Source organism: Drosophila arizonae, chromosome 4, assembly GCF_054131065.1.
Source record: "Drosophila arizonae isolate 15081-1271.41 chromosome 4, UAZ_ARI_1.0, whole genome shotgun sequence".
NCBI classification, from domain to species: domain Eukaryota; kingdom Metazoa; phylum Arthropoda; class Insecta; order Diptera; family Drosophilidae; genus Drosophila; species Drosophila arizonae.
The window spans coordinates 18,646,489-18,662,569 of NC_142924.1; the positions used below are offsets into that span (position 1 = coordinate 18,646,489).

The 16,081-nt window shown below is 37.0% G+C and overlaps 2 protein-coding genes and 1 long non-coding RNA gene across 7 annotated transcripts in view; 1 reads left to right on the top strand and 2 right to left on the bottom strand.

The window, feature by feature from the left end:
- Window positions 1–16,081, bottom strand: part of LOC149269343 (uncharacterized) — a 120,704-nt gene that overhangs the window by 93,856 nt on the left and 10,767 nt on the right. For all 5 annotated transcript variants that reach the window (XR_016269886.1, XR_016269883.1, XR_016269884.1 and 2 more), the window contains exons 2-4: window positions 12,801–12,897; window positions 12,495–12,595; window positions 12,147–12,378 (exon numbers count right to left, since the gene is read on the bottom strand). This is a non-coding gene — a long non-coding RNA (uncharacterized LOC149269343). The remainder of the gene's footprint in view (window positions 1–12,146; window positions 12,379–12,494; window positions 12,596–12,800; window positions 12,898–16,081) is intronic.
- Window positions 564–2,051, top strand: LOC108612785 (uncharacterized). Its single transcript, XM_018005783.2, has 4 exons — window positions 564–704; window positions 762–925; window positions 995–1,026; window positions 1,088–2,051. The coding sequence occupies exons 2-4, from the start codon at window positions 783–785 to the stop codon at window positions 1,906–1,908; spliced, it is 996 nt and encodes a 331-aa protein (XP_017861272.1). The 5' UTR covers window positions 564–704; window positions 762–782; the 3' UTR covers window positions 1,909–2,051.
- On the bottom strand, window positions 3,995–7,233 carry grim (cell death protein Grim). The gene has a single exon (XM_089467060.1). The coding sequence runs from the start codon at window positions 5,418–5,420 to the stop codon at window positions 4,959–4,961; it is 462 nt and encodes a 153-aa protein (XP_089323186.1). The 5' UTR covers window positions 5,421–7,233; the 3' UTR covers window positions 3,995–4,958.

Consider the following 16,081-nt stretch of genomic DNA (forward strand, 5'->3'; position numbering starts at 1 on the left):
TTCAATGCGCTTTTGCGCGATTTAAATTAAGATAATGCGGCAAATTAGCGACCCGAAATGTTTGCATAATTATCAACTACAAACATTTTCGACTGTCCGAGTTATCAGCGAGCGTCGATCATTTGTCACAGATGTTGCATTTCGGGTCACAATTATGCTCTAGGGGCGACAGCCCGATGACTTGAGCATTTCCCCAGTTGACTTTGTTTTTTCCTTTCACAATTTTCATGTGCAAGTGTGAGTGAGAACTGCGGTGGCTTATAAGCAGCGTAACCTTTTAATTTAACCCTTGCCGCAACTTGTGGCATGACACCACAGAAATATGCCATGCCAAAAACTGTTTTCCCTGCAAGGTGACATATTGGTTTTGCGATAAGCATCGGTAAATGCATGTGGGCGAAAGGGTTGCGCCCGGCTAACGAAAGGGTTAACAGCCCGCCCAGGACAGACAGATAGCAGACAGTGGCAGCTGGCAAACAAAGGTGAGATTTGTTTTATTTAATAAAGAAATGCGGAGGTCTCTTTAAGGCAGATCAGCAAGGGTTTGAGCTAGTCTTTAATGGCAGATCAAAGATCTCAGTCAAGCGTGACTCGTAATATTCAATTGTAATGCTTGTCAGTGAAGCTCTTCTTCTTCTTCTATTCAACTTTTGGCGAAAAATATTATAAATACTCTGAAAAAAGTCTAGTCAAAGCACACCTAGGTAAATAACTCTTAACTGAAAAGATTTCCTATTATTAAACTCTTCCACCATTTGTAGCATAATCTAACAAGCCACGGGATGGAGTCTAGTTTGAAAACAGAATACCTCAGCTCTCCAATGTTTTCCAACATACAAGACGGTGTGGAGGATAATACCAATGCTTCTGAATATACAGAACACTTTCCAGCATCAGCTGTACAAACAGATATATGTGTGGAAGGGTAGGTATAAAATAATATGATTCTATATATTTTATTCTAATAAATATTATTTATTTCCACTCTTAATAGTAACGAAGGTTCACATTTCGGTGGCAATGTGTGTAAGTGAAGAGCTGGGAACAATTTATATTTAATTTCTTCACTAATTCCCACTTCTTAAAGTTTCAACGCCAGACCCGAGTAAGAAACTGAATTACGAAGACGCATTCGGCTACTGTAGCTATGCTCCATCCCAAGCTTTTAATGAAAATTGTGGTTCTCCTAATTTGCATGGCTGCTATTCCAATGAAAACAACTGCCTGATAACCAGCAATGAGGCAGCCAATCAAAATTATGCAGTTGATGCCAACGCTTGGGCGCAACTAAACCAAACCGAGTTTCAATACTCAAATCTAGGCAGTACAGTAAACTACACCAACATGGATCGTAATACTGCTGGATTGGATGGATATGATCCACAAGAGAGTCAAGATGGTGTTTCATACATGAATCAAGCCGCGTATCAATACTCCGATCTAGGTAATGTAGGAAACTACACCAATATGGATCGTAATACTGCTGGATTGGATGCCTATGATCCACAAGAGAGTCAAGATGGTGTCTCAAACATGGAGCAGCATGCATATGAGAACTGGTATCAGAGTATGAATGTCAATGCAGATCAATGGCATATAAGTCCCCAACAATTAAATGAAGATTATTATCAAAATACGAATTCGATGCAAAATCAAACAGATTTTATCTCCAATTATCAGTATTCGTACGGCAAGGGAAATTATTTTAATCATTTCCCAAATGGAACGCCTATGGATGCATTTTTGCCTGGAGGCACGAACGAAGCGTTTTCGTATTACAATGAGAATTCATTATGTCCAACCGATTATTATGAAGGTGAGGAACTATTACCGGGGCAAGAGAGCTACACATACATGAGTATAAACTCTCAACCTGTGTCGGACTGCACAAAATGCCAAATGAAATAGTTTCAGATGAACAGATAATTGTTGAGCTTGATTATTTGTGAAAGCTGAAAATTTATCATTTACTAAGCTTTATTCCAGACATTTCAGAGCGTATGTAAATTTCAAATGAGTCCAACAAATAAATAGGAATAATCCTCTAAAAATTTGTATTTAATTTTATCCACATAAAGATATGAATAGTGCAATGTATTTCTATTTCTATTTTAAAATAAACAAGTAAGAACGTTGCAGTCGGGCGTTACCGACTGCGGAATACTCATTCACATCCCATCAACTATAGTTAAGTTTCACTCTAATACTGTATAATATAGAGGCTTTTCCAATTTGCCACGCCCCTACTGGGCGTAGACACCTAATTTTTGGTTAGTTTCTAGAACGAGATAACAGTACCCTAACTGCAAAGTTTGAATGCTTACTCTCAAAAAAGTGAAAATTACAGGGTATTTTTCGATATGCCACGCCCCTAAAGAGACGTAAAAATTATTTTTTGAAGAATCGATAGAGGAGGCTACCAGTAACTCAACTATCCAAATTTGAAGCTTCTAGCTATTATGCTTTAGGAGATATAAATTTTTGCGGTTTGCCACGCCCCCTATGGGCGGACATATATCTACCATAGCTCGTTGGACTTGGGCGATCAACCCGCGTATATATACCAAATTTCAGATCTCTAGCATCAATAGTGCCTAAAATATACCAGAATTCGAAAAATCACAATATCTTCAGGTCCGATTTGCCACGCCCCTAGTGGGCGTAGATATATAATTTTTTACCCATCTTCATAGAATCAAAACATCAGCTTACGTGCAAAATTTCAGCATTCTAGGTTTATAACTTTAGGAGATACAGTTTTATCCGATTTGCCACGCCCCTAATGGGCGGAGATATATCCGCCATAGCTTGTGATCTTGGATGGTCGGCGCGGACCTACATACCAAATTTCAGTTTTCTAGCTCTTTAACTAACATGATTTCTGGTATATCGGAAAATGCATTTTCCGATTTGCCACGCCCCTAGTGGGCGGATCGGGAAAATTTTAACACTTTATAAATCGGAGATATACACGAGTATGTGCTCCAAATTTCAAGTCTCTAGCTTCGATAGCGCCGAAATAGATTGCGTTCATACGGACAGACGGACAGACGGACAGACGGACGGACAGCAAGACGGACATTGCACAAAACCAATATACTGATTCACTTTCGTGAATGAGTATAAATATTCCCCGATTTCCTACTTTTAATTGATTGTGCGCATAATTATTATTCAACTAAATAAATTTATTTAAGAAATATGAATAACAAAGCAATTAAATTAACCATAATAATAAATAAAATCTTTTTTTTTTTTCAAAGATATATTTACGAATATTTTTGTAAAATAAATACTGGCAGACAAGCTTTATTTTCCCGCACTAAATTTTGTAGACACAAAAACCAAATTGTGATACTTCCAAAAGCCGTCGGAAATATAAAAATGGTAGTTGCCTAATAATTTAGTTTATTTTTGCATATGCGAAATTTTTTAAGCAGGGCAAAAATAGTTAAAGGATCGAATGAGAGCATAATTAATTCCACTTCAAAAAGCTGCCAACAATTAATTAATTAATTAAGTCATGAGTACCAAAATAACGCCTAAAAAAAAAGAAAATATTTTAATTCACGATGCTGCTTTATCAGCAGTAAATCTGAAAAAAAAAATCCATATATAAATTAAATATGTATATTTACTTTTTCGGCAACAAATTTCTATGGCACAAAAAATAAATAAAATTTTCCTAGCAATTTCCATACTTAATCCCAAAACCCAATTATTTATAAATAAATTATGAAAACAGTTTCATTTTATGATAATATTGTTTTTGTATAAAATTGTATTTATTTTCAAATGTCTTATAAAAATGTTGTAATTGGCTTGCATTATTTCATGTAAGCATTGGATTAATTTATAATAATTTTCTTCTTTTTTTTTTTTTTTTTTTTTTTGCTGCGTACACAAAATGTCCGAAAGAAAAACAAAAATATTTGTAATTTTGCTAAAGTCAATAATAATCATAAAATATGCTTAAAATTTTTATATTTATATATTTTGTTCTTTTAGTTGTTGTAAGTGTATCAAAACTGCTTAAAGTATGAAATTTGTATTTTAAATTTATTTTAATTCTTTTGTGTTTTTATTTTTACTTTTTGGTTCGGCGGTTTTACTGTAGTGTTTTTTGTTTAAATATTTTTTTATTGACACACATTAAATGTTTATGTTTTGTATATATAAAATTGTCTGCTTATGAACTATTTTGTACAATGTAGTTGTTGTCTTTGTTGTATTTCATTTGTTACATTTGTTGGTTCGGTAAGAATATCATAATTTGTAGTTTTGGTTGGGGGACTGGAATACATTTGTATTTTTTTACTCTAGTAGAAATGCTAAAATTTGACATTTAGTTGTATATATACTTAGTATGTAGTATGTGTGTATGTGGCATATGTATATGTATGATAGTGTGTGCTTAGTGTTTTGACGACTGTTTAGTTGTAGACACAGATTCTAATTAGTTGAATGATATACATATATAATATATATATTTTTTATTCGTTCCTTTAAATGAAAATATTGAAATGAATATGTTTTGCAGCTGCTACGCCTATTTGAACCAACTATTACAACCCGAAACCTTTACGACATTTTGAAACTTAGGCATACAAAATGCTCAACCTTTCGTACCCACTCGCTCCTACACTACCCAAACGAAATTTGGACACCAAAAAGTACCAATATTATATTATATCACTTTCAGCAAATTGATGACAAATTTCAAATTTTTGAATTTTGAATTTTCTTAAAAATCGTTTAAATACTAAAAATATATAAATTACATTTAGCACTTTCAACTTTACAAAAAGAATCAAAAATAAAACTCCATTCAAATCCATCCAACTCCTTCGTCTCCATCCTCGGAAAAATCACAATGCGCTTTGATTGAGCTGCCACCAAAAAATTAACTGTACAATAATAGTCAGTTTGTGTTTAGTCTTTGTGTCTCTTGGCCACATCTACTCCTGCTTCGCATCTGTCACATCTCCGGCCGCATCGGCTGCACCTCCATCCGCATTCGCCTCGCTTGCACCGCTGCTGCTAATCTCGAACGAGATCTGTATGACTGTCGGCCGGCGCTGTGCTGGATTGTAGCTGTACAGCCGCAAGGCGTAGCAGAAGATCTGGGCCAACAGCTCCCAGCAGCCAAACTCCGACATGGACATGGCGCCCTGTTCGCGGCCCAGCGGCACTGAAATGTTGGCGCGAAACTGTGAGCTGCCGCTGCGTTGTTGTTGTTGTTGCCTTTGTTGTTGTTGTTGTTGTTGTTGTGATTGCTGCTGTTGTTGTCGGGTCTCGTTTTGCCTGGCATTCGTTGGACTGGAGCCGACGCCGCCTCCTGCTTGTTGCGCACTTGCCTGTTGTTGCCTGCTTCTGGCCAACAGTTGCGCCTGATCGGGTATAAAGTAAGCGATTGCCATTGCTCAAATTGCTTTTTGTATAAATGTTTTTTTCTTATAGTTTAATAATTTAAATAAATGTCACTTATTGCACTTATTCACTCGAGTTTGTCACTTTTTTATGCGCCCAAGAACTTGTCTTTATTTGGCGCCAAAACGGAAACTTTGCGTTTTCAGTATTTGGGTTTTTACGTGAAATAATATTTCCGCTTGCGAGAGAGAGAGAGAGTGCTGCTCTAGCGTCTGTTGCTGCCTTTTCAAAGGTTCTGCGTGGACTGACTGTAAATATCCTTGCCGCAGTCACTTTTATCAAATCGCTGCGCTGCCAGCGACAACGACGACGTCGTTCGTGCTTCCTAGGAAGCAACACGGCGCTCGCTCAACGAAATGTCACCCCCCTTGGCAAACACACACACACACACACATACACACAGTCATAGCGGCAGTGGTGGAGTGGATGGAGTGTGTGTGCTTTGTTTATGCCAACAACCAACCAATTGAACCACCAACCACAGCCACTCACACCACAAGCTGTGGACGGTAAGCAGCGGGCGCAGTTCCCATTTGCCACCCCAGAAAAAAAAGTCACAGTCACGGCTGGGCTTTGGCTTTGTTACCTTGCCGCGAGAGCGTTAACTGCACTGAGCAAGAAAGACAGAGAGAGCGAGCGAGAGGGAGAGCAAGAGCGCGAACAAACGACCGAGGGCGCACACTGAGCGAACGAGCTCACACAGAAACCAGAGCGCGTTACGTTACGACGTAAAGTAACGTAAGCAAGCGACTGAGAGGGTAGCTAATGCAACTTTCGAACTAGGGGTATTCCTTCATACAGTGCGTGCTCTATGGGTTTGTTTGTGAGGGCAACCACTGAAGCGAGGGGAATCTTTTCGAACTTCGAATTCAGTTCGAGCTCTTTGCTCGACTGGGAATCAACAATTGTTTGGTTGTAGCCAGCCAATTCCCCTCATTTGAGAAATTGAGAGTCAATTAGTGTGTTGTGGTGTTATTATAATAATATAATATATAATTAGACCTTTATATAAATATATTTTTGTACATATTTCACTACCATTCCTTCACAGTATTTTCATATCGTTTAACAGTTCATTCATTCTATTGATTCTGCTCATTTGAAGGTTAAAAAGCAAACAATCAGCCTTTGTAAACTTGGCATCCATTGTTAGACCTTATATGTAATGATAACAATAGATATAAGGATTATGCTATGAAACAAGTAGAAAAAAGTACAAATGATCTATATCATTATTAAAGGCGATAAACTGAGGACGCGAGAGAATATTGAAAAATATTTAGGAATTGCCTTTTACCAACTTAAATAAAGAGTTGAAACAATAACAACCTTGGCAGCCTTAAAAATAAAATCTCCTGCTTGTACTCTCTTATATAATCAAAATTTATAGTTATATAAAACAAATTTATTTTCTTTAGACAACTGAGATTAAAGAGCATTTCCTTTTCTTATCAATGCTTAATAATTTTCTATTTTCAATTTAAGATGCTGTTTCCCAAACCTTCAACTTGTCCGGCACAACCAACTCAAACCAACGGGAGCACCAGCTTTAGCCTTGAAACAAACAGTTCCGGCTCCAGAGCAACAGCAAACATTCCCCAACTGCCTGACCTTGAAGTCCCCCATTATGCAACACAGCGAAAGAGCGAGAGCTAGCTCATCCATTATGATAAACCACTTCCTGCTAGTTTTTGCAGTCCACACACTTAAGTAAATGGCATTTCGACTTGCAACAATTTTGAGCAAATAAATGAAAATATTGACGAAGATTTAATACACTTTGTAAAAAAAAATTAAAACTATTATTTAGGAAAATTCTATAAGATGTAATAAATAATAATAAAATAAAAATATTAATAAATAAATATAATAAAAAAATAAAAATAATAACAAAATAAATATAAAAATAAAATAAATATAATAATAAAATACAAATTGTAATAATAATAAAATTGTATACAATACGCTATAAAATCTTGAAATGAATATAATTTTATTATAATACATATTTCCAGATAAATTATAAATTATAAAGTTCATATAAATATAGTGTAATACATACTTCTAAACTTTATAGAATATTTCCAATTATTAAAAAAAAAATTAACATTTTAAAAGGTTATTTGCAAGACGAACTTAATAAAATTTGTTTTCCCTGAAGAACTTAAAAACAATTTTCATAATTTTTAATCACAATCCTTTGCCTGAGAGACTTTTATTACTATAAACCAAGTTAAAACGAAATTCCATAACTCAAGCATTAACTGCATCTACTACTCCTGCTGTTCTCCATTATCCACATACCCAAACTTCACAACTAAATCAGAGTTGCCGCACTAAAAGTTAGTATATATTTAAAATGCCAACCGAGCTTTTTTTTCTTGCCGCTTGTCGCTTGTTGCTAGGGGCGCTCCATGTTTCAATGTCGGTGCCAAGGCCAAGTAGCTGCCATTTGCCACACACAAACACACACTCACACACACACACCCACACAAATTTGCTTCCTCCAAAGCTGTGCTGAATTGGGCTTCAAGGACACGCCGGCCGGCTGTAAGCGTCGCTGCCTTCCCATTCTGTGCGTGTGACCTTGACAATGAAAATCGTTTAGGGAGCGCTCCCTATTGCCTTTGTGCGTGGGCGGCAAGCTCTAAGCATTTGACACAGTTGACAGCACGTGCTTTTTATGCGGATATTATGAGAAGCTTTCAAGGTCGCTGGATATCGATTGCAGACAATTGTGCGTGGGAAATGGCAACAACAACAAAAAGAAACTAAGGAAAAGTTTCAGCTTGCAGTTGAGAGTATTTAAGAACTTTAGGTAAATGTCAATTTATATAGTGTGTGCAGATGAGATGTTAGCTGAAAGGGGTTTGAGAAAGTATGGTGGATAGAGGGAAGTAGAAAGTGAAAGAGAGGGAGAATGGGTCTATAAAAATATATGCCCTATAATAATATTTTGTATATAAACAGAAATTTTACTAGAACTTTAGAAATTTAAATGATAGAAGATTCTACAGAAATATGATTTACGATTTAAGCAGAAATCTTTATATATGAGAAGATGTCTGAAGGGATTAAAGAATATATTTTAACATGATTTGAATTTCAACTAAAAATTTAAAAGATATTTAAATGAGAAGATGTTTTAAACTTAGCAAAAAAGTTTATTGTATAGACATAATGGATATCATTCAGATTAATCAGACATATTATTAAAGAACAAGCATCTTGAACATCTTGAATTACCTAAGGATTAACAAACGAATTCAAGGAACTTTAAAAAATAATTTCATTTAGATATTATTATTATCCTTATTAGTTATAGATCGATATATCTAGACATCTGAGAGCAGCTCAGAGACTTCTTCGACTTAAAACAAATATCTTGTCTACTTAAAGAACACATTCCTATGTATACATACATACATATACAATACACCTACAGCTTCATCTCGTCGCTCAACTCTCATCCCATCGACATCGTGCAACCAAGAACTTGGCTCAGCTTGGCTCTGGCCATGCTTATCAGCAATAAGCAGCTGCCGCAGCTGCACAACTGCACTTGAAGCTCATTAAAAATTTGCAGCAGCCAAGTTGGCAGGTTGCATTAAAAGCGCCGCACGGCATATCAAAAGCTGATGCACACACACACGCACACTCAGTCGACGGCAATGAAATTCAAAAGTGCACTTTACACATTTGTGCGTAATGATTTTCCATTAACGTAAATTTGAATTAACAGCGGAGTGAAGAGTATAAACGTAATTACAAGAATGCCAATGTTTAAAACAACACGCGCCACACCAAACCACTCAATCCACCCAAACCACCCAGCCACCCACTCAGGCACTCCTATCGCACCAGCTCGGCTCAGGCATTTGATAAATGCCAATGGCATTGCCTGCCCCGCAGCTGCGAATGCTTCAATACTTTTCGGCCCCCAATCAGGGGGCGTGGCTCGAGCCTGATTGTCACACAAAATGTTGCGGCTGCTGACATGAACTCCATGCCAACTGCTGCTAGAGGGATTCTTTACTCAAAAGCCCTCTGTCTCTCCCCCTCTCACTCACTCGCTCTCTCTTTCTCTCTCTCTCTCTCTGTCTCTTTTCATATGCTGACTGCTGTTAATGGTAATTATTTATTTTGGACAGCCGTTGTATAGACTTTTCATCATTGCCATAAACATAAAATTTTATGTTAATGATCCTGTCTTCTGCTGCTGCTCCTGCTGCTGCTGCTGTTTGTTGCTCCTGCTCCGACTCCTGCTTCTGGTGTTGCTTTTGTTATTGCTCTGTCTGTTTCATATTGCATTTGTTGCTTTTAATGTGCTTTGCCAGCGTGCGCAGGTGTGGGAGTGAGCGAGCTCTTCCTTGATAAGGTGAGAAGTGGAAACTTTGACACTTTCCAAAAATTTGCAAGAGTTTTAAAGACAGTTGAAATTGAAGTTGAAGTAAAGATTAAGGGCTGAAGATTAAATGGGATTGAGAGAGGAAATGAATTTAAGAGACTGTTTCTATACCAAACTTCTGAAATACTCATACAATTTAATATGATTTTTGGTATAGTATATCTAAGAGAATAGTGCACTAGACTTATATCAAAAACTTCTACAACAATAACTTCCCATAATGATTCACACAATCTAGAAGCAATCATATATCATTTCATATTGCTCTATCTATTGGGTTGCCTAGCAATTTGAATTTGAGACAGATGTCTATTAGCTTATTCTCATCGGGGCTTTTAATTTATTGTTCCGCAATATTGTTGCATGCTTTATAATTTCAGTTATTAAGAAATTTCCTTCAGTTACACCGTTAGCTCTCGGTCTGGCAGGGCAATAATATCCCTTACTCCACACATATGCTACAGGCAGCACTTGAGCCCCTCGGCTCGAGACCTAAAGAGTCCCAATTGTGCCGCTGTGTGTAACTACTTAAGCCTCATCATCCGCGTTTTAATGCCCATCAGCTAGCAGTCAGCAACAACAACAAGTTCATTGTGTGCCCAGCTCTTGCTCTATAAGGACCACAACTTTCCACAACAGATACACACACACACACACATACACACTCTCACAGTGCTGTGCAATTATTTCATGCATTGTTCAAGGATTGTTCGACTGCTTTTTGCAAAAATTTTCTTTGTATAACGTGGAAGGCAAAGTGTTGTCAGGGGATTTACGCGCTCACAATGAAGAGGCCAACGCAACAGGAGAAGTAGAAAGGGAAAGAGAATGGGAATGAGAGAGAGAGAGAGAGAGAGAAGCAGAACCTGGCCGAGAGCCAAACGGATATGGCAACAATGCGCGCCAGCCTGTCCGAATGGAAAACAATTGACCAGGAGGTTGAGTCGAGGATTACGCATCAGTTTACAAGATGCGCTCGGCACTTAATGATTTCCACTTATGCACATTGCAGACATCATGACCATGCCCACGCCCATGCCCATGCCCACGCCCATTCCGATTTCGATTGCGACTCGACTCTCATATTCGATGATGGTTAGCCATTTGCCAAAGTGCATCCAGGACGGCCCATCAAGTGTCTCCCGTTCCACTCGAGCCATGCTATCCTTTTGCTAATCTATATGTAAATTTTGCCCAGCACAGAGCAAGATACTTAGGGGCCAGATAACAAGTGTAAACCAACAGTCGAAGGCAGAAGCCTGTCAACAGATCGCATCGTTAATACCCTGTAACAGCTCAACAGCAGGTTGCTAGGAGATTGGAGTCTAGAATTTCGGCTGACCAAGGAGGCAAATGAACTCGTATGACATATCCTCATCCATATCCTTATTAAGGACACACTTAGCAACAGTCGCAGGCGTCGCAGCCTTCGCCTGCAGATGACGTCATGCAAAGTGTTTGACAAATGGCTTAAAAGGGCTAAGACAAAAAAAGCTGACAACATACTAAAAACTTGACAAAGTGTTGGCAAGTGTCATGCCCAGGACGAAGAGGACCAGACCAAGAGGCACGTTTGCATATGTGCATATGTGTGTGTGTGAGTGTGTCGACCGTTGTCTAAGTGTGCGTAAAAGATAAATAATCATGTGATATCATCAGCATGACGAGGCGTTGGAGCGACTCCAAGCCAAGCGCGCCAAAAAATTAATTTCATACATTTTAAAATTTCAATTTATTTTGCTGCGCACGAATGCGCGACGTCTTCAAGCAGACAACGCACACCCACACACCCACACACACACACAGACAACCTCTCCCAGGCAGCAAAAGCAAGCCCAGCTACCCAAACAAACCCAAACCCAAACCCAATCCAGGCACAGCTGTCTCTCATATGAGAGTGTGTGTCCTGACTTGGCTTTTGTTTTTCTTTCTCGCCTGGCCGTGTGCCGTTCTGCTTCTGCTTCTTCTTCTTCTGCTTGTGCTCGTCCTTTTTTCACACTTGTCACTTGCATTTTTGACATTTCTGTTAGTTAAAGGGCAACACGAGAAGTGAGGCGCATGGGTTGGGTTTATTTGGATATGGGATCTGGCTGGTAGCGCTGTCAGCCGTTAATTAATTATGTGGATGCAGTCGGACTGACAGTCTGGCTAAGTGCACGGAGCTTCTTTTGCCAAAGGGCCAACCACTGATTCTCAGTTACAGCAGATGCATTCATATATTGTATATATACATATATAGATAGACGTCCATTTGGAATGCATACAGAGTGTAATTAACAAAGAGCAATATGAGATTGAGGCAACTTACTCAGAGATTCCTGATGAGCACGTAAATAAATGTCCAGCTGTAATCCTTTTAGCGTTGCACTGTTAGTTATTCCTTTTATGACTGAAGCTGCGTTAAGACTTGATCAAACTTATTTATTTATTTCTATCTTACTCAGATATTCCCGATATTTTTCAGCATATAAATAGATGATGGAAAACATTTATTAGTCGTTTTAAAGATGCAATGTTAGTTATTTCTTTTCTAATTGGAGCTGTGTAAAGGAAAAGAAAAACTTAATTATTGAAGTATTTATATAAGGATTTATCAACATGTCCGTTTGGAATGCAGTCGAAATAATTAAAATAATAAGATATTCAGGAAACTTACTTGGATAATTCAGATATTAATCAGCACATATATATGTAGATGATGCAATATATTAAATCCTTTCAAGGACGCACTTGCAGTTACTCCTTTTATAATTGAAGCTATGTGAAGAGAAATGTTTATTATTTATTAATATTAATATTAATGAGCTAAATTTTATATTCTCCGTTTGAAATGCAACAAGAATAAATAAAAACTGATTAAAAATATATTCAAACAATTTTATTAAAATAAAACCATTAATGAATGGAATTTAAAATTAAAATAAAAAAATAAAATAAATAAATCAATAAAAATAAAAATTACTCTGATATTCCTGATATTCTCCAGCATATAAATCGATAATTCATAATATTTAATACTTTTAACGATGCACTGGTAGCCAATCCCTCTCTAGTCGGAGCTGCGTAAAGAAAAAACTTGCATTAGTACAAGAAAATCCTATCAAATTAAACGAAATAAATTTATTATAATTCTAAACCCATAGTCCGTTTTCAAGTCAAGTTTCAGCTCAGCTCGGTAAACACATTCCCGTCTATAATAATAACGAGCTGAGTAAGTACAGGCTACCATAGTAAATCCCCTAGAGTTCTGTTCGCTGCCAGCCACTAAAACAAGTATTCGGGAAAACACAAGTTTTTTTATAGCTTTTTGATTAGTTCGGAGCGCTTTAAGCGCCCGCTGGGAGTCCGAGCGAAGTCAATTTAAATTAAAAGAAACACGCGCTGCTGCATATTGAAATGTTTTCCAATGTCGAGAGAGAGAGGGAGAGAGAGAGAGAGAAAGAAAGATAAAGTGGGAGAGAAGGTGTTGGACAAAAGTTAAATTGCAGGTATTTAAGCATTTTATATAAAATTCATCATCATCAGGCGTCCGCCAGAGTTAATGAAGAAGTGCCACACGCTGCCGCAGTCCTAAAAACCCCTTGGCTCTTGGCCCCTGGCCATAGCCCGGGGCACTCTGCTCTGCATTATTTAGCACGTCAAAAAGTTCATAACTGGCGCTGCGCTCGTGAATTGTAATTTTTCTTTCGCCAACGCGCGCACACTTTCATTACTTCATCACTCCAGGACAAGAGCGGGCTGAGAGCTGAGAGTGGGGAAGAGTGCAGGAGGCGGGGGACAGGGGCACAACTTCTGCATCGGTAGTGCGCGCCATTTATTATGCTATGAAATTTGAGTCTGAGTTTTGTTTATGTATAAAAGACGACGACGACGGCGACGAAGAAGCCGTGGCGAGAGTTTTTCATTTACTCCTTTTTATGATTTTCAAGTTAATGTTCATTTATGGTGGTTACACGTCGACTTTTCGAGTTTGTTTAATTAGATGGTGTGGATTTTATTTCAAAGGAGTTGAGCCAGCAAATAAAAGAGCCAGAGAAATTTTGCAGCTGGGAGTGAGCAAAAGTTGTTTATGTTTAATCGCGAAACTGCTACGTAAATTTGCTGAAGATTAAGCAGGAAGTGGAAGATAATAAATGTAGCTATAGAAATATATATGTATGTATGTATATAAGGCTAGAAATATTACAGTTATGTAACCAATTTATTCTATTAAATTCCCATGTAGCTCAATGACGGCCAAGAAGGGTAATTAACATAACTAAAGAAACATATAAACATATATAAGGCTAGAAATATTACAGTTCTCCTTTTGTATATTCAAGAAAGCAGGTAAAAGAGAAACCTTTACATATAAATTTCCTGAAGATAATGAATATAACTAAAGAAACATAAAAACATATATAAGGCTAGAAATATTACAGTTCCCCTTTCGTATAATCAAGAAAGCAGGTAAAAGAGAAACCTTTACATGTAAATTTCCTAAAGATAATCAATATATCTAAAGAAACATATATCCATATATACGGCTAGATATATTACAGTTCTCTTATTTGGTATATGCCATTAAATTCTTATATAGCTCAAGAAAGCAAGAAAAAGAGAAACCATGTAAATTATCTGAAGATAATGAAAATTGCTTTAAAAAAATATATATTGGGTAGTCTAAAAAGTTTTTTCGTATTTTGCCAATAGATGTCGTTGGCGTCATATATCTCCAGTGCTACAAATCACATGATGTGCACATTATGGTGTTCGATTGGTAGCACTTTAAGCTTCGATTGCCAAAAAAAAAAAAATGTAATTCAAAGAATTTGAAAAAAGTTACAGCTGTTCAAAAATGAGTAAAAATAATGATGAAATTCGCTATATTTTGAAATTTTTGTATAAAAAAGGGAAGAATGCCACGCAAGCCACTAATGAAATTTATGATGTTTACGGTGACGATGCTCTATCAGTTCGTGTAGCACAACAATGGTTCGCTCGCTTCCGTTCTGAAAATTTCGATGTGAAAGATGCACCTCGCTCCAATCTTTGAAAAAGTCGATGAAATTATGGAAAGGATTGACCAGGACCGTCACATAAGCAGCCATGACATCGCAAATGAACTAAACAATCGTCATCAAACGGTTCTGAACCATTTAGAAAAAGCTGGCTACAAAAAGAAGCTCGATGTATGGATACCACATGAATTGTCTGTGAAAAATTTATTGGACAGAATTAACATTTGCGATTCTTTGCTGAAACGAAATGAAATCGAACCATTTCTGAAGAGAATGGTAACAGGGGACGAAAAATGGATCAAATACGACAATAATGTGCGAAAAAGATCATGGTGCAAGAGTGGTGAAGCTCAACAAATGGTCGCAAAGTCAGGATTGACGGCTCGAAAGGTAATGCTGTGTGTTTGGTGGGATTGGAAAGGAATAATCCACTATGAGCTGCTTCAGCCTGGTCAAACGATTGATTCGACACTTTACTGTGAACAACTGGTGAGATTGAAGCAAGCAATCGAAAAAAAACGGCCAGAACTGATCAAAAGAAAGGGCATCGTATTCCATCAGGACAACGCCTGACCGTACACATCTTTGATGACCTGGCAAAAACTGAGAGAGCTTGGCTGGGAAGTTTTGATGTATCCACCATATAGCCCTGACCTTGCACCTTCGGACTACCATTTATTTCGGTCAATGCAGAACTCCCTTAATGGAGTAAAGTTGGCTTCAAGAGAAGCCTGTGAAAATTACTTGGAGCAGTTTTTCAAAGAGAAACCACGAATGTTTTACACGAATGGAATTATGTCTCTAGTGGAAAAATGGCAAAAGGTGGCCGACCAAAATGGTGCATATTTGATTTAATAAAGTTTATTATAAATATTAAAAAATATGATTTGAAGTTTCACTACAAATACGAAAAGACTTTTTAGACTACCCAATATATACATATAGAAATATTACAGTTCTCCTTTCGTATATTCAAGAATGCAGGTAAAAGAGAAACCTTTACATATAAATTTCCTGAAGATAATGAATATAACTAAAGAAACATATAAACATATATAAGGCTAGAAATATTACAGTTCTCTTATTTGGTATATTCCATTAAATTCTCATATAGCTCAAGGAAGCAAGAAAAAGAGAAACCATGTAAATTATCTGAAGATAATGAATATTGCTAAAAATATATATATATATATATATATATATATATATATATATATATATATGTATATACATATAGAAATAT

What these genes read in the sequence shown, in the direction of transcription:
- LOC108612785 (XM_018005783.2), top strand. Translation starts at nt 783, where the DNA reads ATGGAGTCTAGTTTGAAAACAGAATACCTCAGCTCTCCAATGTTTTCC. An exon ending in ACAGATATATGTGTGGAAGG is followed by an intron (nt 926 to 994) that starts GTAGGTATAAAA and finishes CACTCTTAATAG; the next exon opens with TAACGAAGGTTCACATTTCG. An exon ending in ACATTTCGGTGGCAATGTGT is followed by an intron (nt 1,027 to 1,087) that starts GTAAGTGAAGAG and finishes CACTTCTTAAAG; the next exon opens with TTTCAACGCCAGACCCGAGT.
- grim (XM_089467060.1), bottom strand. Translation starts at nt 5,420, where the DNA reads ATGGCAATCGCTTACTTTATACCCGATCAGGCGCAACTGTTGGCCAGA.